At 34.7% G+C, this 24022-nt stretch overlaps 1 protein-coding gene and 1 long non-coding RNA gene across 8 annotated transcripts in view; one reads left to right on the top strand and one right to left on the bottom strand.

Moving 5' to 3' along the window:
- Positions 1–9519, top strand: part of LOC111092202 — a 51753-nt gene extending 42234 nt beyond the window's left edge. Inside the window, exon 3 of the long non-coding RNA XR_005377558.1 lies at positions 8310–9519. This is a non-coding gene — a long non-coding RNA (uncharacterized LOC111092202). The remainder of the gene's footprint in view (positions 1–8309) is intronic.
- Positions 1–24022, bottom strand: part of TASP1 (taspase 1) — a 313757-nt gene that overhangs the window by 79668 nt on the left and 210067 nt on the right. For 5 of the 7 annotated variants that reach the window (XM_038571594.1, XM_038571592.1, XM_038571596.1 and 2 more), the window contains one exon: positions 16978–17051. In XM_038571594.1, coding sequence (XP_038427522.1) covers positions 16978–17051 — 74 coding nt within the window. Of the gene's footprint in view, positions 1–2886; positions 2972–12410; positions 12510–16977; positions 17052–24022 lie in introns of those variants that run through there. The other 2 variants (XR_005377556.1, XM_038571595.1) reach the window with 2 other exon arrangements.

Below are 24022 nucleotides of genomic sequence, written 5' to 3'. Positions count from 1 at the left end.
AAGTGTACATGGAACTTTCTCCAGAATAGACCACATACTGGGTCATGAATCAGGTCTTAACTGATACCAAAAGACTGGGATTGTCCCCTGCATATTTTCCGACCATAATGTTTTGAAACTTGAATGTAATCACAAGAAGAAATTTGGAAGAAACTCAAACATGTGGAGGTTAAAGACCATCCTGCTAAAAGATGAAAGGGTCAACCGGGAAATTAGAGAAGAATTAAAAAGATTCATGGAAACTATTGAAAATGAAGATACAACTGTTCAAAATCTTTGGGATACAGCAAAACCAGTCCTAAGAGGAAAATACATCGCAATAGAAACATCCCTCAAAAAATTGTAAAAAACTCAAATACACAAGCTAACCTTGCACCTGAAGGAACTGGAGAAAGAACAGCAAGTAAAACCTACATGAAGCAGAAGAAGAAAGGTAATAAATATTCGAGCAGAACTCAATGAAATAGAGACCAGAAGAACTGTAGAACAGATCAACAAAACCAGGAGTTGGTTCTTTGAAAGAATTAATAAGATAGATAAACCATTAGCTAGCCTTGTTAAAAACAAAAGGGAAAAGACTCAAATTAATAAAATCACGAATGAAAAAGGAGAGATCACCACCAATACCACGGAAATGCAAACGATTTTAAAAACGTATTATGAGCAGCTATACGCCAATATATTAGGCAGCCTAGAAGAAATGAATGCATTTCTGGAAAACCACAAACTACCAAAACTGGAACAGGAAGTAATAGAAAACCTGAACGGGCCAATAACCAGGGAGGAAATTGAAGCAGTCATCAAAAACCTCCCAAGACACAAAAGTCCAGGGCCAGATGGCTTCCCAGGGGAATTCTATCAAACTTTTAAAGAAGAAAAAATACCTATTCTACTAAAGCTGTTCTGAAAGATAGAAAGGGATGGAATACTTCCAAACTCATTTTATGAGATCACCAACACCTTAATTCCAAAAGCAGACAGAGACCCCACCGAAATGGAGAATTATAGACCAATATCCCTGATGAACACAGATGCAAAAATCCTCAACAAGATACTAGCCAATAGGATCCAACAGTACATTAAGAAGATGATTCACCATGACCAAGTGGGATTTATCACCAGGAGGCATGTATACAATGGAATATTACTCAGCCATTAGAAATGATGAATATCTACCATTTGCTTCAACATGGATAGAACTGGAGGATATTATGCTGAGTGAAGTAAGTCAATCAGAGAAGGACAAACATTATATGGTCTCATTCATTTGGGGAATATAAAAAATAGTGAAAGGGCATAAAGGGGAAAGGAGAGAAAATGAGTGGGAAATATCAGTGAGGGTGACATAACCTGAGAGACTCCTAACTCTGGGAAATGAACAAGGGGTAGTGGAAAGTGAGGTGGGCGGGGGGTTGGGGTGACTGGGTGACCAGCACTGAGGGGGGCACTTGATGGGATGAGCACTGGGTGCTATAGGTTGGCAAATCGAACTCCAATTAAAACATATACAAAAAAAACAAAAAACAAAAAACAAAAAACAAAAAAACGACTACATACAAATGGCCAGCAGACACATGAAAAGATGTTCAACATCACTAATCATTAGGGAAATTCAAATCAAAACCACAACGAGATATCACCTCTCACAATGGCTAATATCAAAAAGACAAGAAATAAAAAGTCTTGATTAGGATGTGGAGAAGAGAACCCTCATGTACTACTGCTGAGAATGTAAATTGGTATAGCCAACTATGTAAAAACAGGATAGAGGTTCCTCAAAAAATTGAAAATAGAAGTACCATACTATTCAGTAATTCCACTTGTATGTATTTATGTAAAGGAAACAAAAACACCCTTTGTTTATCATGGTATGATTTATAATAGCCAAGAAATGGAAGCAACCTAAGTGTTCATCGATAGATGAATGGATAAAGATACACACACACACACACACACACACACACACAGGAATATTACTTAGCCACATAAAAAGAATGAAGTTTTGCTATCCACAACAACTTGAATGGATCTACAGGGTATTATGGGTATCATGCTAAGTGAAATAAGCCAGACAAATATCCTATGATTTCACTCACATGTGCAATCTAAAAAACAAAACAAATGAATAAGTAACAATGACAAAAAAGAGAGAAACAGACTCATAGAGAATAAACTGGTGATTGCCATAAAGGAAGGTGTGGGGGGGGTGCAAAAATGGGTGAAGAGAATATAGAGGTACAGACTGCCAGTTACAAAATGTCATGGGGATGAAAAGTACAGCATAGAGAGCATAGTCAATAATACTGTAATATACTGATCATACACATTTCATAATATACAAAATTGCTGAATTACTATATGGTACACCTAAAACTAATTTAATATTATACATCAACTATATCACCATTATAAATTTTCAAAAAACAAGAAAAAATTCCTTTCATCATTTGTCCTCTGCTTTATAACCAAAAGAAAGAAAACAGCATTCTGCAATCATTACTCACTGTGGGTAATGAGGGCAATCATTCTTAAGACAGTTGTCTCAGTTACATGCCATGGTTTCATGTCCTGTGGGCAAACAGTCTGCCTTGGGAAGGTACATATTTATCTAAAATGTTAGGTACTGAAAGGTAAAAAGATAACACTAATGTTCAACTCACACTTGATGTGAACTATGTAGACTGATGACTATGTAACTATGTAAAGGTAGACAAAGCAGTGTTTTCATATTGCTATAACAACAACAACAAGAACAACAAAAGCTTATTCATTTCACCTCAACATCCAGTGTTTACAAGTCCACATAATAGACACATTTATCTTTGCAAAGATCTAACCCTACACCATGATTAAAATGAGATTTACTTAGATAAATATGGTTAATACCTCTGAGGAGATTTATGCTCTTGCCAACATGGTGAATTCTCTCCTGTTTATTCTTTTTATTGCTTTGGAGCAATGTCAATGAATCCTTTGGAAGAAATTGATGGCATAAGACTTATTAGGCAAAAATAAAATCACTGATTACTTTTAAAAATAAACTTGAGGCTGAGGAGACTTCAGTCTCAAAGTTTGTTTTTCACACATTTAGTTTTAGACAGTCTTCTCCTGTTTTCCAAAGGACTTTCTAAATAGACCTAACAGGATCCTCCTGGCAGTCTTAACAGCATGGAAAAGAAATGCAATTTTCTATATTTGAAATTCTGGGCAAGCATGAAAGGTACAAATAAAATCACTGATTATCCACTTTTTCTTGTGTTCCATAAGTGCATCTGGCAAACTTAGCTGTCTGAGATGTTTTCTCAGTACACAGCTTGTTGGTGGGACTTAATTTACCACCCTGAGGCAGTTGGCTTCCTGCCAGGGATCAGGTTCCTTCAGTTATCAGGCTCCTTCAAGATGGGGGCAGTTAAAATTTGGTTTAGACTAAGGCCAACTTGTATCTAGGTGATCTTCATAAATCTAACATATGGCCCAATAAATCCAGTGACTGGATGCCACTGGGTACTATCATGGAGCTCTTTTAAGGAATTCATGAGCAATATTCTCCTAAGGGTTCCACTGTCTAGGGCTCAGTAGAATCAGTCTTAGCCTGTATGTTCAAGGTTCACACAAGAGAAATTCAACAGTAGCTAGTAGCAACATTTTCCCCTCTTTTAAAAGAAGAATTATTCAGGTAGATGAGCTTAAGAGAAAAGCTACAAGCCAGTCTTAGAGTAAATTAAAAAAAAAAACTGAAGTTGTGATGCTATCAAGCTGGCAGATCTCTAGTCAAACTGCTTTTGGAAAGGGCATTACTGTCAGGTTAGCCTGAACCTCAGGATTGAAGGATATGTGTGCGTGTTCTTGTCACTTTAAACAGTTTTTTTTGTTTTTCTGGGATTACTGAATTCACTTGTCAGTTGGTTTATATTTATGAGTTGGAGTTACATTTTGTTAAATGGAATAACCACTACCATCTCCACCAGAGATGCAGGATGAAAATCTAGGAGGTACTGCTCTTGTCATAGACAATGTAAATGGCACCTTTGGGAGTATCATTATGTAAAGAAGCCTTTGGAGCTATGCAATGTGAAGGCTCTGAAATAGTATCTACAACTTTTGCTAGCACCACCTCCTCCTACCACTACCACCACCACCATCAACCATCATTTATGTAGCTCTATTAAATACACTTCAGTTATATTATCCAACTAATTTTCAGGATGCTATGAGAGCATTACTAGTATTCTCACTTCAAATATCAGGAAACCAAGGATCAGAGTTGTAACTTGCCCCAGGTTATAAAAAAGCAGGGGCTCCAAAGTCTGGCTAACTACAAAGTCCATTCTCTTAATCATTATACCAACTGCCTCTTAAAGACAGGCCTGCTAATATCTTTCCTTGGGCTTTAAAAAAAAAATAGAGGTTTGATTCAGATTTGATAAAATGTAGAGATGTTAAGTAAATCGTTTGATGACTTTTGACCATTTTTATACCTATGAAACTGAAACCAAACCTATCCAGAAAATTTTCACACAAGCTATATTTCTATTACATCCCAAATTCCCTTGTACTTCTTTTCTTGAAGGAACAATTTTCGGATGTCTTTCATCTGGCATACTTTATATAAATTGAATAATTCACAAAGTAGTCTTTTGTGTCTGGCTGTATTCATTCAATGTAATGTTTTTAGTTTATCTGTTTAAAGGTATAGAAAAGAATTTATTTAGCTTGTGAGGATTTACTTTCACAATGGTACAAACTCTTGGCACTGAAGACCTTCATAAAGTTTTATAAATTGCTTTAATTAGGTAAATATCTAGGTTGATATTATGAGGCTGTCAGATATTGTTAGAAAAAGTTAATAGTCACCAGGATTTGCATACATAATCCCATAATGATAAAATAAACCAAAGAACATGACTTTTAATACCTCTCAAAACAATAAACTTCATCAAACATTTATTCTGAGGACATAGCACCTGATCTCTGAATTTTTTTTTTCATTTTGTACTTTCTGACATTTTCCCTGAATATAGGTTATAAATAGTCTTTCTCATTCTCTCTCCAGTCTCAATAACCCAAAGTCCCTTGTTTTACTTTGGTTATACTATTATCATTTAGAGAATAAACATTTACATAGCAAATTATACGTGTGAATGAAAAAAATGTTAAAGGATTACAAATAATAGGGTAATTATTTCACTGATCCTCATCCAATTTCAGAAAGATTATTTCCCTAAAGCAGCAATTCTGTCTGATAAAACTCTTCCCATTTCTAAACACGGTGAGAAAAAGTGAAATTATGGAAAACTTATGATAGGTTATTAGACATTGTGTGCTTTAACAGTTCAACACTGGCAATACTTGATAATCAGGAGTAAACTCCTAGACTTAATATTTTAAAATGTATACTTTAATAAATATAAAGTACATAAACAATTAGGTAAGCTTGTTGAAGAAGCTGACCAAAATAAATTAGAAGGTACTGGTATCCATCTACATTTTCTGTCTTTCATTTTTTACAGATTATTTTATTAAGGTGGTTGAATGTACACTATATTTTTTGTCATTTTGCAAGTCCTTTACTGTGAAGACAATTCTTTTATCTCGTAACAATAACAGCAGCCACATTACTAGTGATTATTCCAGACTGCCACGTTGGATACATTCAATTTCTTCTTCTTCTTCTTTTTTTTTTTCATTCAATTTCTTCTTAAGACACAAGTTTCCATCTGAATTTCTGAGGCAATGTTTTTATAAATCCTGCAGTGTCTTATGAACCCTGCTACATCAGCAACATCAGCAAATCTGGTGACTTATTTCTTTAGAATGTTGTGCAATTGCAGAAGAGAGAGTGGTATTCCTATTGATCCCAAAGCTTCTGATATTATTGGGTTTCACCAAAGACTGCCTTTATTATAGTAGTTTTTGGGGAGTCTCAAAATCAGTTAAGATTTCTAACTTTGGTATTTTTTAAAGTTGATTTTTACAATTCTATGTCCTTTGCATTTCCATAGAAATTTTGAAATCAGCTTGTCAATTTCTTATTTTAAAAACTACAGGTATTTTTATTGGGGTTATTTTGAACCTATGGATGAATCTGGAAAGAATGGATATCTTAACGTTACTGAGTCTCAATCTGTGAACATGTATATTTCTCCATTTACTTAGGTTTTCTTTTATTTCTCTTAGCAAGGCTTTGTAGTTTTCAAAGGACAGGTCTTGCACATCATTTGTAGAATCATTCCATGTCATCTGAGAATAATTACAGTTTTTAATTCTTTTCCAAATTTGTCTTTTATTTCTTTTACTTGCTTTATTGTACTGGTTAGGAATTCCAGTAAAATACTGGATAGAAGTAATGAGCGGACCTTCTCTCTGCCTGTTCTGAATGTTAGAAAGAGTCCAGCATTTTACCAATTAGTATACTTTTAACTGTAGGTTTTTGGTAGATGCCTTTTATCAAATTCAGGTTCTTATCAGATTTCTGGTATTGCAAGGACTTTTATCATGAACGGAAGTTAAAATGATCATATGATATCTATCTAGATGATCATATGGTTTTTCTCATTTATTTTGGTTAATACAGTAAATTACATTGTTTGATATTTTTAACAGATTTGTTGAGATATTTTAACAGATTTGTTCATTTACTATAAAACTCACCATTTAAGTAAGTATTCAATTTAGTACTTTTCTTGCATTTGCAAAGTTGTACAGCTCCAATTCCAGGACACTTTTATCACCTCAAAAAGAAACTGTACCCATTAGCACTCACTCTCACACTCTCCTCCCCCACCAGCCCTGGCAACCACTAACCTACATTCTGTCACATTTTATTTATCCATTCATCAGTTGATGGGTATTTATTTCCACTTTGTAGCTAGTATGAATAATGCTGCTAATTTTTTGTGTGGTTATAGTTGCAATTCTTTTGGTTATATATCTAGGAGTAGAATTGCTGGGTTATACAGTAACTCTAGGTTTAACTTTTTTTTTTTTATTATTGCTTCTACAAGCAGAAGATACTGAATTTTGTATCTCCATTTCCTACCTGCTCTTCTTAAATTCGTAATTCTGAGAATTTAAGAGTTGAGCTCCTTGGATTTTCTAGGTTTACATCATATCACAAAGATATTGGTGTTTTTTTTTTTTTTCTGTTCCTTTCTTTTCAGAAGTTATACCTCTTGTTTCTTTCTTTTGCTGAAGGATTACTTATTTTAGAGAGAGAGTGCAAGTTGGGGGAGGAGCAGAAGGAGGGGTAAAGGGAGAGAAAGAGAGAGAGAGAGAGAGAGAGAGAGAGAATCCTCAAGCAGACTCTCCACTGAGTGCGGAGCCCATCACACGGCTTGATCCCAGCACTCTGAGATCATGACCCAAGCCGAAATCAAAAGTTTGGTACTCAATCAACTGAGCCACCCAGGCACCCCTATACCTCTTGTTTCTATTTTATGTTCATTATATTGGTCTGAATATTCAGAAGAGTTTCATAGTAGTAGTGATACTCTGATAGATTGAACTTTTTAAGGAAGTGTCCAACTGTTTTCCAAAGTGGCTATACCATGTTACATTCCCACCAGAAATAAATGAAGGTTAGGTATACTACCAACACTTGCTATTGTTCTTCTTTTTGGTTATAGCCATCTTGGTGGATGTGAAGTGGCACCTACTTGTAGTTTTGATTTGCATTGCCCTAGTGACTACTGATGTTGTGCATCTTTTCATGTACTAATTGGCTATTTATATATCCTTCTTTGCAAAAATGTCTATTTAAATCCCTTGCCCTTTTTTTTTTGTCTTTTTACTGTTGAATTGAAAGAGTTGTTCATATATTTTGAATACAAATCCCTTGCTAAATACATTTTTTCCCTATTCTGTGGGTTATCTCTTCACTTCTTGATGGTGTCCTTTGAAGCACAAAAGTTACTAATTTTGATGACATTCTATTTATCTAATTTTTTTTTTCTGTTACTTTTGGGGCCACAGTGTGGGGGAAAAAAAACATTGCTTAATCCAAAGTCATTAAGATTTACTCCTGATTTCTTGTAAGAAATGCAGTTTTAGCTCTTATATTTTGGTCTCTGATCCATTCTGAGTTAATGTTTACAAATGGTGTGAAATAAGGGTTCGACTTCATTCTTTTGCATATGGATCTATCCAGGTTTTGGGATCAACTGTTGTCATTAATTGGTTTTTAAATGTTAATTCAACTGGACATTCCTGGGAAAAAGAATTTACTTGGTATGTATATATGGTATGAGTGTGTGCACACATATTACTCCTAGATTTTTAATCCTAAATTAATAATTAACTTATTGTTATAGACCATGATCCCGCAAGGGTCCTCCTTGTCAAAGACAGCCTAGAGAGGATGGCAATGAGGAAAATAAGGAAAATCAAGAAGAGACCCAAGGTCAGCAGCCACCTCAACGTTGGTACCATTGCAACTTAAGTTACTGACAGAAAACCCTAAACCACAAGATGGCAAAGAGAAAAAAGCAGCTGATCCACCAGCTGAGAATTTATCTGCTCCCTAGAATTTATAAGCAGGCCGGGGCTGGTAAATGCCTACTTACCATCTCTATCATCATCCAGTTTAGTCATCCAACATGATGAAGATGAAATGAAGATGAAATTCCAGCAACAAGAAATGAACAACAGATTGGAGCTGAAGACCTTAAGGGCTTGCTTTTTGTCCATTGACCAGATAAACAGAACTATGTACATTATCTATGCAGCATGGGGTTTTTATTATTTTTACCTAAAGACATCTCTTTGTGGTAACAACAAACATGTTTTTTTTTTTTTTTTTTTTTTAAAGCCTGTTTTTTTCTCAATACACCTTTAAAGGTTTTTAAATTGTTTCATATTTGGTCAAGTTGAGATTTTTAAGAACCTCATTTTTAATTTGTAATAAAAGTTTACAACTTGATTTTTTTTCAAAAAAAGTCAACAAATGGCAAGTACTATGTTTATGAGAGATATTAGTCTGTAGTTTTCCTTGCTTGTAACATATTTGTCAAATTTTGATACTGAGGTTACCCTCCCATCATAAAATGAATTGGAAAGCATTTCCCCTGTCTTGTTTTTCCAAGAGAATTGTTGAAAGATTGTATTATTTCTTCCTTAAATGTCTAATATAACATATCAGTGAAACCATCTGGGCGTCAAGTTTTCTTTGTAAGAAGATTTTAATTATAACAATTTCTTAAATATACATATGCTTTTTCCCAATTTTCTGTTAGATTTCCTAAATTGGGCTTTTTTCAAGGAATTAATGGATTTCACCTAAAGCTACTGAATATATTATAATAAAGTTGTTCATTGTATCACCTTATTATCCATTTAATATCTGTAGGATCTATGATTCCACACTAAAATTCTCCTTTTATTCTTGATATTGTAATTTGTATTATTTTCTCTTTCTGACCATTCTTTCTAAGGTTATGACAATTTTATTAACTTTTTTCAAAGAACCAATCTCTGGCTTTGTTGATTTTTCTCTATTTTTAATTTTGTTATTTTTTTTTTACTTTTATCTTGATTATTTCATATTTATTCTCCTTAAAGCTTAAGATGAAAATTTAACTCATTTATTTAAACTTTCCACTCTAAGCATTTAAAGTTATACTTTTATTTTTAATGTCTCATTGTGTCCTATAAATTCTGACATATTATTTCCATTATCATTCCATTTGAAATAATTTCGGATTTCTTTTGGTGAGTATTCCTTATGAACTTGAAAAGAATAACTTGTTGAGTGTGGTAACTATAAATATCACTTAGGTCAAGCTGGACCATAGTGTTGTTCATATATTAACTAATTCTTATTCTACTTATTACTGAGAGAGGGATGTTAAAATTTCCAACTATATTGTAGATTTGTCTGTTCCTCCCCTCAATTTTTTGCTTCCTTTATAAGGTACATACACCTTTTGAATTTTTATGTCTTCTTGATGAATTGGCCATATTATCAATATGAAATGTCTTGCTTTATCTCATAATGTTTCCTATGTCTGACATTAATATAGCCACACCAACTTTCTTATGCTTGGTGTTGGCACATACATTTTTTTCCCACACTTTTACTGTCAATTTTGTCTAAGTCTATTTCATGTGCATTTCTTATAAACACTATATAGTTGGGTCTTCTGAGTTTTTATTCAATATGAAAATCTCTGTCTTTTAAATTGAGTATTTTAGTTTATTCATATTTAATGTAATTATGGATATAATTGAGTTTAACTCTTTCAGTATTTGTTTTCTATTTGTCTAAAATGTTCTTTATTTTTCTGTTCCTCTTTTCCAACCTATTTTTTTGGTTGAGTATTCTGTAGTATACTTTCTTACATGTCTCGTACTGTTTTTTTTGTTATGTTTAAATTTGTTATTCTAGAAATTAAAGAAGCATCCTTATCTCAAACTACACTCAAATATTAACATACTGTCTTACTTTACAGCTATATAATTTCAAATGCACATATTTTAGACCACTTGTCAAGTTCCACAGGTCACTCTTTTAAGTTTCTCAAATTCATTTTCCTCTTTGTGCTTAAGTTTGGGCAGTTTATACCAACTGGTTTTCAAGTTTACTAATCATATTTTCCACCCAGATCTCCTGTTAAGCTTATCAAATAAGTTCTTTGTTTCTGATATTGTATTTTTCAGTTATACCATTTCTATTTATTATTTCTTTTATCATAATTATTTTATAGTCTTTCTCCACTAATTCCAATATCCAGGTCATAAGCTTCTGCTGACTGAGTTTCTTTTTCTTCAGAGGATTCATAAATTTTTTATGATTTATTTATTTACTTTTAAAGAGAGAGAGAATAGGGGGAAGGGCAGAGGGAGAGAGAGAGAATACTGACTACCCCCAATAAGTAGGGAGCCCAATGCAGGGACAGTTCGAGGATCGTAAGATCATGACCTGAGCTGAAATCAAGAGTTGGCTGAACCACCCAGGTGCCCCAGAGGACTCATGATTTTTATTGTAGGACAGACATTGCACGTAAAAGAACAGTAAATTATATTTAAAATAGATAATACTTATCCTAAGAAAATGGCAAACTCCCTTCCTCTAAGTTAGGACTCTGAGTCAGTCTAATCTCTAGGTGAGCTGGTTCTGGGCTTTGTGGAAGTTTTAGATTTAGTTCACTATTCTGAGGTCTGGATCAGGAATTTCCCTTATGCAAGGTCTGGGATTTGGGCCCTGATGAGACTCCAAAGATTTCTCTGTGTCTTATAATCCTGCTGCCGGTAATCTAATCATGGGAGATTTATCATTGTTTATTGTGCAGTCACCAGATTTCTGGGTTGCTTAGGTTTCTCTTGGCTCTGAAAACCTCCCCCAGCTTCCCATGCCATGACATATTTCTTCACTCTGTTGCCCAGGCACTAGCATTCAATAGTATGCTGCCTTGCCCTTGAAAGTCCTGTATACCTTGTAGGAATAAGGAGGAGGGTTTCTTCTCATTTCTTTTCTTTATTCCAGCCTTATCTTGTAATTGCCTTGCACTTGATAAAGGGCCACTATACATCAGGGAGAGGTCTCTCAGTTCTCCTGCCTTACCTCCAGTCTTTCTTTGGCTACTGTCATGTACTTGGTGCAAATCCTACACACCTTGATTAATCACTCTCAGCTCTTTGCCATGCTCCTAAGCCCTTGGTGTGCTCATTTAGTGAAGGGTTCATAGAGAAGAACTGGTGGTGGGTGCAAGACTTACCCTGTGACTGGGGCTTCTTAATATTTTAATCTGTCACACCAGCTCACATAAGGCTACAAATAGTTCATTAAAAGTTTGTCTGGCTTCTCTTTATATTTTTCTATGACAGTTTTACTCCTCTTCCTACTGTTGTGCCAGAAATAAATCAGTCAAGAGTTTATTTATTTTTTCCCCTAAAAGTCTCTTTCTAGGACTTAGTTTGTTAAGGTTTTTCTAGCATATTCATAGCTTTTTTGGGTGATATTTTAAATTTATGATTTTATAGTTCATCCAGCTCATTCTCATTGTTGGGAGTAGGAGTAAAAGTCTCTTCAACTTAATTTAGAGAGGGAATGTCTTTCTCAATTTCTTTGATAACTTCTTCTTGTCTACCTTTCATTTTATATGTGTCTTCCTCCTACGATTTTATTAGAGAAGTAAGTTAAGCCTAACAAAAAACTCTCAGGAATCCCATCTGTTCTATCCTTTCTAAATAGATGTTTACTGAGATTTTTTTTTTTTAAGCCTGAGACACTATCTTCAAAAAAAAAAAATGAAACATGCTAGATACTACACTGAGATTGTAAAAATTCTACTGAAAACTGAATCACAGCATAACTGCTTATGTAATCTGGAATGTAGAATTTAGGACTTTGCAGACTGGAGGCAAGCATCCAGGGGTAACAGGTCATAATATATACAAATATCTATAATACATACAATATATCCATAATACACCAAGGACTTCATAGAATCCAGTCATCTGTATTTAGAGAGATAGATCCATAATATACCAAGGACTTCATAGAATCCAGTCATCTGTATTTAGAGAGAGAGATTTTCTTTGTTGTTATCATACTTTATCCCAGGAAGGACTGAAGGCATAGTAAGGTATTCTTATTCTCATTCTACAGATGAGACCTCTCAGATCCCAAGAGGCAGAGTGAACACACCAAGTATGAATTATGGAGGAAGAACCCAAGCTCCAACCGCCTGGCACTGAACTCATTCCAACACTTACTCACTTCAAAACAAATTGAATGTACCATAATATCCAAACGTGATACATTTTTAAATTTTTCTATACAAAAATAATTTCAAAATTAAAGAATAGTTCAAGGAACAGCCATACTTACTGTACTCAGGTTCACCTATCGATGACATTTTGTTCCATTACTTTGCAATTTGCTATCTAACCATCCATCCATCCACATATTTTTTTCTGAACCATCAAGAAGATACTGTAATATTATGGTCCTGTATCCCCAGATACTTCAGTGTGTATTTTCTAAGAGTGGGGATATTTGTTTCTATACCACAGTACAGTTATAATAAACAAATTAAACAATGATACAATACTTTTTTACTATCTATATTCCAATTTTGTAAATTGACCTAGCATTTGTAACATTTCCCCCCTCCCATATAAGATCCAGTCTAGGATCAAATATTGCATTTAGTTGCCAATACTCTAGTATTTAATCTGGAGCATTTCCCTCAGCCTTTGTCTCTTATGACATTGACAGTTTTTGAAGAATATAGTCCCTTTTTTCTTTCCTCATAGAATGTTCCTCATTTTAGATTTGTCTGATGTTTCCTTGTGATTAGATTTAGGTTATACACTTCCAGATGGAATACTACAAAAGTGATATTGTGTCTTTCTCACGTTATCACATACAGAGGCACATGATGTCCATCTGCTCCTCACTGGTCACGTTAATTTTGATCACAAGGTCAAGCTGTTGCCTGGTTTCCCCATTATATATTTATTATTTTTCTCTGCAACTAATAAGAAATCTGTGAGGAGACACATTAAGACCATAAAATAGCCTGCTCTTCCTCAAGAATGAATTTTTATGGGCAGCCCGGGTGGCTTGGAGGTTTAGCACTGCCTTTCAGCCCAAGGCCTGATCCTGGAGACCCAGAATCGAGTCCCACATCAGGCTCCCTGCATGGAGCCTGCTTCTCCCTCTGGCTGTGTCTCTGCCTCTCTCTCTCTCTCTCTCTCTCTCTCGTCTCTCATGAATAAATAAATAAAATCTTAAAAAAAAAGAATGAATTTTTATAACAGTAGTTTCACTATTGTTATAAAAAGTGACCTCTACATAGTAAAAGAAACCTAGGTTTCACTTATTACACTTGAGTAAGTTCCATGCCAGTTTTAACACCTGTTTTATTACAGTAGTCCATGCACATTGGGTGTTTATTAAAAATGTTCATTACTATCTGGGTAGGACATAGGCAATCTGATTTTTAAATGCAACTGGTATCAATGCCCTAATTTTGGTTTAATAAAAAAAAAAAAAACCTCTTTAACTTATGCTACAGAATGTTTAGAAATTAAATGATATAATTGAAAGGATGTTCTATAAAAAAGAGAAGAAAGAAATTTATAAAGAGCCTACCTCTATGTATTCAAATTGCATATGGATTTTTGTTACAATAATATTTATTATCCAGCATTTTTAAAGCAGTACTATTCTGAGGTGAGCTTAACTTCAAGGCTTTGGACTGAACATAGCTGGCTTATGTAAAATGTTCTATTGGCTAGGTGGCTTTAGTTTCTGTGTTTGGTAACAAGAAGACCATATTTTTAAAAAAGGAAAGGAAAGGAAAAAAGACTTTTTAGAAATAGTTTTTAAATTTAAAAAATGTGTGCATTTTGTTGTTGTTTGGTTGTGGGGTTTATAAAGATGCCTTCTTTCACATTTGCTACCAAAGATCTCAACATCATGTGAGAGCATGTTTCACAAACCAGTCATCATGCTGAAAGGGCATGCCATTAATTCAACAATTTTTTCATAAAAATCAGGAAATCAGAGGAGTAGGCTGAAAGCTTACTTTCTTTAAACTTTGCTATCGCCCTTTTCCCTTTTGAGCCCAGCTTCTCATTTATAACACTGTCTTACTTGCAATACAATAAAATTCCAGCCTTTATGACAGAAGAGATGGGTTTTTTTGATCAACAGAATTCAGCAGCCAAAGCATTAGTGTTTTTTGTTTTGTTTTGTTTTGTTTTTTCTTTCTTTTTTCTTTCTGGAAAGCATTTGTAGCCACAGGGCTCAAAGGAGGAAGAAAGGGAGCAGGATTAACTCTCTGCAAGGAAGGTCAAAAACATAACTTACAAGTGAGGCCAGAGGAGCAGCTGTATCTGTTGGCCCAATCAAGACTACCAGCTGGAGAATTTACCAGCAATATGAAAACCACGTCCACCAGATGTCAAGCAATGCAACTATAGGCCAAATATCTTTGGGCTCGGTGCGAGACTCTCCATTCTCTTTACTGCTCATATTTCATGTTAAATAGTAAGGTGTCTTCCACAGACAACCAGCAGGGATAAGTAGAACATTTCCACACAAAGGACTTAATAACATGGTGGTATCCCCATAAGACTGGCTTCAATACTTAGGTCTAGCTCATACATGTTCTTTTGTTAAAAAGCAATTTTAGCTCAGAATCAATATGTAAAAGGTGAGAGAAACTTAAAACCTTGTAAGCCATTACTGTGGCTTATCAAGCTTATTCTATATTTGGGAATGGTTTTGTTATTGGGAAGAAAAGAATGTTCTGAAAATACTTATTTGAATAACCATTTTCTACTCTTTCTTTAAACCTATGCTGTTCAATATGATAGCTATTTCATCACATGTGGCTATCTAAATTAAAACTAAGTAATTTAAATTAGGTTTAAACTAATTTAAAATTCTGTTCCTTAGGCATACTAGCCATATTTCAGGTGCTCAATAGCCACATGTGACTAGTGACTATCCTACTGGACAACACAATATAAATATAAAACATTTCAGTCATCACACAAAATTCTATTAGGTAATAGTACTCTCAAGTCAAAAAATCATCTTTTTTTTTTTTTTTTTTTTTTTTTTTTTTTAAGAGAGAGAGAGAGAAAACAAGCACAACTGGGTGCAGGGGAGGGTGAGGAGTGGAGGGAGAGAGAGAATCTTAAGCAGTCCTCCAAGCTCAGCACAGAGCCTGACACAAGGCTTGAACTACGAACATGAGTTGCTGACCTGAGCTGAAATCAAGGGTCAGATACTTAACAGACTGACCGCCCAGGCGCCCCTCAAAAGTCACCTTTAAAACAAGCAACTATAATTTTCTTCTGTATATACTATGAAACAAAGCAATCTCTGTGCCTTCTCTTATGAAATAAATCTACTAGTGGAATATGATTATTGTACTAGATGAAGGTAACACAAAGAGGAAGAGAACTCAGCTGAATACTGTTACAAATAAAAGCCAATCTTTTTCTGATGAAATGCTCTTATACACTCTACTCACAGAAGCCTTGTGATGTTACTGGCTTGCTGGATAATATGGAGGCCAGACTGGATCCATTAGTTAAATGACAAATAAATAAGCAATACATTGACATGTATCCTTAATTTGTCACATGTATCCTTGATTTGTTAATGATTCAATCTATATCAGACATTTATATCATAAGGTTCCTTACTTTTATTTCCAAATGTGCAAAATAAATTATATCCTTTAGAAGAGGCTACCCAACTACATAGCTTTGCAATTGAGGCACTTTAATACCAAGTAAACATCATATGCCACAGCTGTTTCTAAAAATTTTATGAACAAGAAGAACATGAGGCCAATATAAACTAAAATCCATAAATTATATTTCTTACTTCCAGACTCACCCATTGTGGATACAGGGAAACCAAGAAACACATGAATAGCTGCATATGTCTGTGTGACTGTTGTGACTCACTGAGGGACACATGCCGCAGGCGTATGCCACAGAAGGCATAGACTGTTGACTCTGCCCACAAGGACACCATGCCAGGGTGCGCCAGAACACACCAGAGCACTAGAGAAGTCATATGTGCAAGCACCTCAGCTAATTCCACCCTCACACATGCAGGATGCTGTCTAGGCACTTGGCTTTACCTGTTTCCTTGATCTATTCCAATGCTCCCGCAAAACCACCCAGCCCTATCAGCCCATCAACTCTCTTCCCATTTTCTCTTCCCAATTCCCAGTTTCTGCTTTTCTAGCTATTCACAATGAATGAGGAAGAACAAGATGAAAAACAAAGGGGAGGTAGTGTTTCCTAATCTCTGCTCTGTCATCAAAAGCTAAAAAGATCTGCTGTTTTTCTTTGGGATCATTAACTCTTCTTAATCAAGGTCTCTTAAAGATCACAGAGCTACTGCCCAACAGAGGCTGAAAAAATACATTTTTATCAACCTTACTGGTTAGAGGTTCATGCAACCGCTGCAAGGTTTTCAGGTTATGCCCCAATTTTCCCACTTACCTTGGCTTTCCCATCCTGGGCTGACATATATCCAACACACATGCTCTCTGTCGTGTGGCTCCACAGAAATTCCACTGCCATGGAAGAGAACACAAATAGGCACATTCAGATCACAGATGGAAAATAAATCTTTGCTTTTTAATAGAACAGTTAAAGATAGCTTTATATTTTAACACACTTAGTTCCCTACTTTCCATTTGGTCCTTCATAAATGTCAAGATGATTTAGTACTCAAAACTGTGTAATGCCATTTACTGTGAAATGAAAAATGTATTTCTTTCTTGTCAAAACTTATGATTATTACATGTAAAATAAATGCTCTTCTGTTTGAAACTTGTAACCTTAAACACACACATGCACCACACACTCATACATACAGTACACAATGATTTAGCACATGTAATATTCCATAACGTAGTTTCCTTTAATACACACACACACACAAACACACACACACACAGTTTTGGTTTCTAAATACCATTATCCATGAAAAGGAACCAGGATTCCTTGGAGAACGTTCATTCCAGGGCTGGGGCAGAGAAAATATAAAATGAATCTGGAACATCTTACTGTGCCAGAAAGTAAGGAAGTGCTCAAAGAATGATGACAACTTAACAAAATGACCCAGACATCAGACTGAAGGGGCTCTCACTGGCCAAATCAGTGACAATCTAAGTATCAAAATAAATAATGATAGTAATGAATTATCACTACTGAATAAGAACCAAAAAGCCCATACTAATGCAAATAAATAAATGAATAAATAAACGGGGGAGAAGAGAAAGCTCTTCCTTGAAGCAGAATGCCAACTAATACAGAAGAAATAACAAGTTAGAAAACCATCATGGTTGCTAAAACTAGTAGGTGCCAATTTGAAGAAAAGCAAGCTATTTACATAGTCTCAAAGTATCTTTCCATAAAATTCTTACTAAATGTAAAAGGGGAAAGTATAAGTTCACTGTGGAGAAACCAATGAACCTCCATCCCTCCTTAATCAAATGATCAAAACTCACATCACCAATTAAGGGAAAATCAACACCACATGCCTCCTGGTAAGATACCACACGACACATCACCATTTCTGTGGTACTTCTGCCCAAACTGCAGAACCAAAATTGCTTGAGGAAATACCACACAAGTCTGATACAGGAACACTACTAAATAACTGGTTCGAACTCTTCAAAAATGTTAAAGTCAAAACATACAAAGGAAGTTGAGAAACTGTTCCCATTTAAAGGAGATATGACAACTAAATGTAATGTGCTATCCTGCACTGGTCTAGGAGTAGAGGATGTCATAATGATGTTATTGAGACAATTGACGATTTTAAAAAGAGACTACGGATTAGATAATGCTGTATCACTATTAAATTTTATGATTTTTATAATTGTACTGTAATTATTTAGAAGCATGGCTTGTCCTTAAGATATATACACTGAAGAATTAGGAGTAAAGATAGCTAACATCCATCTTGCCTTCAAATAGTTCAGGGGAAAAAATGCACACTTCAGTGTATGTGTGTGTGTGTGTGTGTGTGTGTGTGTGTGTGTAGAGGGAAGAAAGGAGAAGGAAGGACTAAGGATAGAAAAACAAATGGGGGAAAATAAAAACAACGGGTGAATCTGGGTAAAAAGCTATTCTTGCAACTTTTCTGTAAGTTTGAAATTATACTTTAATAAAAAGTTACAAAAAGAAAAATACACAAATATCAGAGAGACCTACAAAACCCTGTCACCTTCGAGTATTTATTTTCAAAATTCTATGGTTTTTTTTAAAGGCATTTTTAAACTTTTGATGTACTTCTCCAACAAAAATTTTAAAATTCTCTGATAATAAAACTGCATTGCTCAACATTAAACTCTCTGAGTCCCAAGCCATCCATCTGTTTATATCTCTGAGCTAATTAGGCCTGAAGACAAGTGTTTGAGTTGAGACACAACTGTGGGATCAGTGATTCTAGACTCTGAAGGCTTTGCCAGACATGTGGGGAAGAAAGAAGCAGTAAGGGGCAAAACTGAGTTTCTCAGATACGTGGCTCACTCCCTCATCATTAATTAATTATCAAACCTGCCAACCTGCTCAACAGACGCTCTGCTGAATAGTGCAGGACAACAGCGTCACGCAATGAAGCAAGTTCTCCCCACCAGATGTTTTTTCTTCCTCACACATCTGCTTTGAACTTCAAAAATCTTGAAGTCCAGAGCAAGGTCTGGGATATTCTAAATTGCCTAACAGAGCAAAGGCATTCAAGTCTTACTGAATTTCCTTAAAGTAGTGACAAAGCAATTGTATTTAAATACAAAGTTGAGGCATTTCTAAAATTGTGATTTCTCCTTATGCCCCAAATGTTAAGGTGGCTCATGAATTAGCCATGGGACAAAAAGTACATGGAAATATGGTTGATCTAATTATGAAAGTAAAGGATAAGAACATTACACTTTATTTTTTTTTTAAGATTCTATTTATTTATTCATGAGAGATGTAGAGGAGAGGCAGAGACACAGGCAGAGGGAGAAGCAGGCTCCATGCAGGGAGCCCGACATGGGACTCGACCCTGGGTCTCCAGGATCCTGCTCTGGGCTGAAGGCAGCACTAAACTTCTGAGCCACCGGGGCTGCCCTACACTTTATTTTTTAAGACACAAGTGTGCTTATTTTAAATACATTACTCTCCCTAAAGATGTAGCCTCCTTTAAGGAAATGTAATATACAAAAAATTTAAAATTATGAAACAGGATAAATTGGGTACACTGACTTCATTAAATAATTGTTTTGGGGCTCCCTGGGTGGCTCAGCGGTTTAGCGCCTGCCTTTGGCCCAGGGCACAATCCTGGAGTCCCGGGATCGAGTCCCACGTCGGGCTCCCGGCGTGGAGCCTGCTTCTCCCTGCCTCTCTCTCTCTCTCTCTCTCTGTGTGTCTATCATAAATAAATAAATCTTTCTAAAAAAAATAATTGTTTTTATATTGAAGGGTTTCTACACATAGTTTAGGAGTTCTTAAAAGTAACTGTCTAGAAATTCAGTTGCTTTTTTTTTAAGAAATCAGTTTTCATTTACTCTTTTCACAAACATTTATCATCAAAAATATATTTTTGCAATGTGCATTGTATTGACATACTATTTTTAATACCTACAATTCAAATATGTATGTATGAGTTACTGGTTCAGACTAATACAAAAAATCAACAGAAATCGCTTATGATTTAAATTATAGAATGCTTTTGGAAATAAGTCCTATTTATCGAAGTGTATGTCTTCAGTCAATTTAACAAAATATTTCTTGGTCAAGGCATTTAGGAAAGCAGGAGACAGAGAGGAACTAACATTGAGAATCCATCATATGCCAGGCACTGTCTTTTGTAATAGAACTCAGTAAAGCCTGGATGGGAAACCTGAGGCTAAGAGTAGGTAAGTAAAATGGCTTAGTTTATTTTGGTAAGTCCACAAACTACAATTCAAACTGGACTTTTAGATTCCAAAACCTGGTGACCCTCCATTGTTCTACTGCTTTGAAATTTATACAGCTTGGAACGAACAATTTATAATCAGTGTTATAAATTGAGAGGATTAAATTCGTTAAAAACAACAAAGAACCAACAAAATATCAAACACAATACAATTCTTAAATATCTCTTAAGAAAAGCTGTTATTTTTATTATTTTCTTAGAATTTCTTTTAATTTTCATTTAAATTTTAGTTAGTTAATATACAGTACAATATTGGTTTCTGGAGTAGAATTTAGTGATTCATCACTTACATACGATACCCAGTGCTCATCACAAGTATCCTCTTTAATACCCATCATGCATCTAGCCCATCCCCCATCCACCTCCTTCACTGACCCTCAGTTTATTCTCTATCCTCAGTCTTTTATGGTTTGTTTCCCTATCTCCTATTTCCCCCCCTTCCCATATGTTCATCTGTTTTGTTTCTTAAATTCCACATGAGTGGAATTATATGGTATTTGTCTTCTTTGAATGACTTATTTCGCTTAGTATAATACAGTCTAATTCCATCCACCTTATTGCAAAAGACAAGATTTCTTTTTTGATGGCTGAGTAATATTCCACTGTATTTATATACCACTTTTTCTTTATCCATTCATCAGTTGATGGATATTAGGGCTCTCTCCATAGTTTGGCTACTGTTTATAATGCTGCTATAAACATCGGGATACATGTACTGCTTCATATCTGTATTTTTGTATCCTTTGGGTAAATACCTTAGTAATGCAATTGCTAGATTGTAAGGTAGTTCTATTTTTAATTTTTTGAGGAACCTCCATACCGTTCTCCAGAGTGATTACGCTGGTTTGCATTCCCACCAACAATGTAAGCGGGTTACCCCTTCTCCCCATTCTTGCCAACATTTGTTTCGGTGTTGTTGATTTTTGCCATTCTGACAGGTGTGAGGTGGTATCTTATTGTGGTTTTGATTTGTATTTCCCTGATGATTACTGATACTGAGCATTTTTTCATGTATCTGTTAGCCATCTGGATGTCGTCTTTGGCAAAGTGTCTATTCATGTCTTCTGATCATTTCTTAACTGGGTTATTTGTTCTTTGGGTGTTGAATTTGCTAAGTTCTTTATAGATTTTGGATACTAACCATTAAAACTAACAAAACCCAAAGGTCACCAAAGACAAAATCAATACATTTGACTAGATTAAAAATGTTTATGGTATTTTCTTTTGCCATATGGGGAAAAAAGTCAAGAGATAAATGACACACTAGGGAAAATATCTGCATAAAAAATGCTTAGAAAAAGGACTAATTTTCTTCATATATAAAGATCTGCCACAAATCAATGAGAAAAAGACATAAGGAAAAAGTGAAAACTAAAAGGAATATAATTGACTCTGAAACATGAAAAGATGTTCTACATTTCTTCATACTAGAAGAAATACAAAATAAAACCACAAAATACCATTATTCAACTATCAGGTTATCAGATATCAAAAGTTTGAAACAACGTTATGTTAACTGGGGGTGGATAAAAAAAAAGCACGCTCATTTACCAATTATGGAGGCACGACCATTTGAAAATAGTTCCTTGTAATTTGTGGTATTTATGCTCCATTTGGTTACTACGAACACTGAATTAGTAAATACTGAGGAATTGCTCATAAGGGAGATTCACGGAAAGGTTCCTATAAGCCTCTGGTTACAACATTTTCAAACAATAAGTAACCTTATTTTATATGTTTCTGTATAAGACATCTTATTTAATATATTTTTCTTCTAAATAATTAGATACATAATCTTTCTTTATAACACAGCGGTAGCAAAGAAGAGTTTAACATTTTCCTGACCCTGGATAACCTGCTCATGAACTTCTTTGCTTTTCAGTCTCACAATAATTCCATCCCTGATGCTCTGTTTATTGGTCATTATTTCATGAATCCACAAATTTAGCTACTTTTCCAGCTTTTCCACGACTTTATCATGAACCACATGTTACTTTAGCAGTTTCTGGAGGAGCATCACAAACAATTTGATGAATTTCCTCTTCCATTTTCTGGATGTATGACATTGATTCATTAACTTTGAACTCATGGTCAACAGCATTAGTTTTATATATTCTTTATACGTTTTGGATATTAACCCTTTACTGAATATGTCATTTGAAAGTATCTTCTCCCATTCTGCATGCTCTCTTTTAGTTTCCCTGATTGTTTCCTTACTATGCAAAGCTTTTTATTTTGATGTAGTCTCAATAGTTTTTTTTTTTTTTTTTTTTTTTTTGCTTTTATTTCCCTTCTCTCAAGAGACATGTCAAAGAAGTTACTGCCTGTGTTCTCTTCTAGGATTTTTATGGTTTAAGGTCTCATATTTAGGTCTTTAATCAATTTTGAATTTATTTTTTTGTGTTTGGTGTAAGAAAGCGGTCCAGTTGCATTCTCTTGCAAGTTGCTGTCCAGTTTTCCCAACACCATTTGTTGAAGAGACTGTCTTTTTCCCATTAAATATTCTCTCCTGCTTTGTGGAAAATTGACCATATAGTTATGGGCTCATTTCTGGATTTTCTATTCTCTTCCAATGATCTAAGTATCTATTTTTGTGCCAGTCCCATACTGCCTTGATCACTACAGCTTTGTAGTAGAACTTCAAATCTGGAATTGTGATACCTCCAGCTTAGTTTTTCTTTTTCAAGACTGTTTTGGCTATTTGGAGTCTTCTGTAGTGCCATACAAATTTTAAAATTGTTTGTTCTAGTCCTTTGAAAAATTCTGTTGATAAGGATTGCATTAAATCTATAGATTACTTTGGGTAGTATGTATATTTTAACAATATTTGTTCTTCCAATCCATAAGCATGGAATGTCTTTCCATTTCTATGTGTCTTTAGTTTCTTTCATCAGTGTTTTATAGTTTTCAGAGTACAGGTCTTCCAACTCCTTGGTTAATTTATTCCTGGGTATTTTATTATTTTTTGTACAATTGTAAATGAAATTGCTTTCTTAATGTCTCCTATTGCTTCATTATTATGTATAGGAATGCAACAGATTTCTGTATAATTATTTTGTATCCTGTGACCTTACTGAATTCATCTGTTAGTTTTAGTAGTTTTTTGGTGGAATTTTTAGGGTTTTCTGTATATACTATCATGTCATCTAGAAATAGTCAGTTTTGCTTCTTCCTTACCATTCTGGATGCCTTTTATTCCATCCTTTTGTCTGATTGCTGTGGCTAGGACTTCTAGTATTGTGTGAATAAATGCAGTGAGAATGGATATCCTTGTCTTATTCTTTATCTTAGGGAAAAAGCTTTCAGTTTTTCACAATTGATATGATGTTAGCTGTAGGTTTTCATAAATGGCCTTTATTATGTTGAGGTATGTTCCCTCTAAACCTATTTTGTTGGGTTTTTATCATGAATGGATGTTGTACTTTGTCAAATGCTTTGCCTGCATCTATTCAAATGATCATATGGTTTTTATTCTTTCTCTTATTGATGTGATTAATCATATTGATTTGCAAATATTGAACCATGTTTGCATCCTGGGAATAACACTTGATTGTGGTGATTTTTTTTAAATTATTGCTG

Source organism: Canis lupus, chromosome 24 (genome assembly GCF_011100685.1).
Source record: "Canis lupus familiaris isolate Mischka breed German Shepherd chromosome 24, alternate assembly UU_Cfam_GSD_1.0, whole genome shotgun sequence".
Lineage (NCBI taxonomy): Eukaryota > Metazoa > Chordata > Mammalia > Carnivora > Canidae > Canis > Canis lupus.
This window is presented reverse-complemented; position numbering and strand designations above follow the sequence as displayed.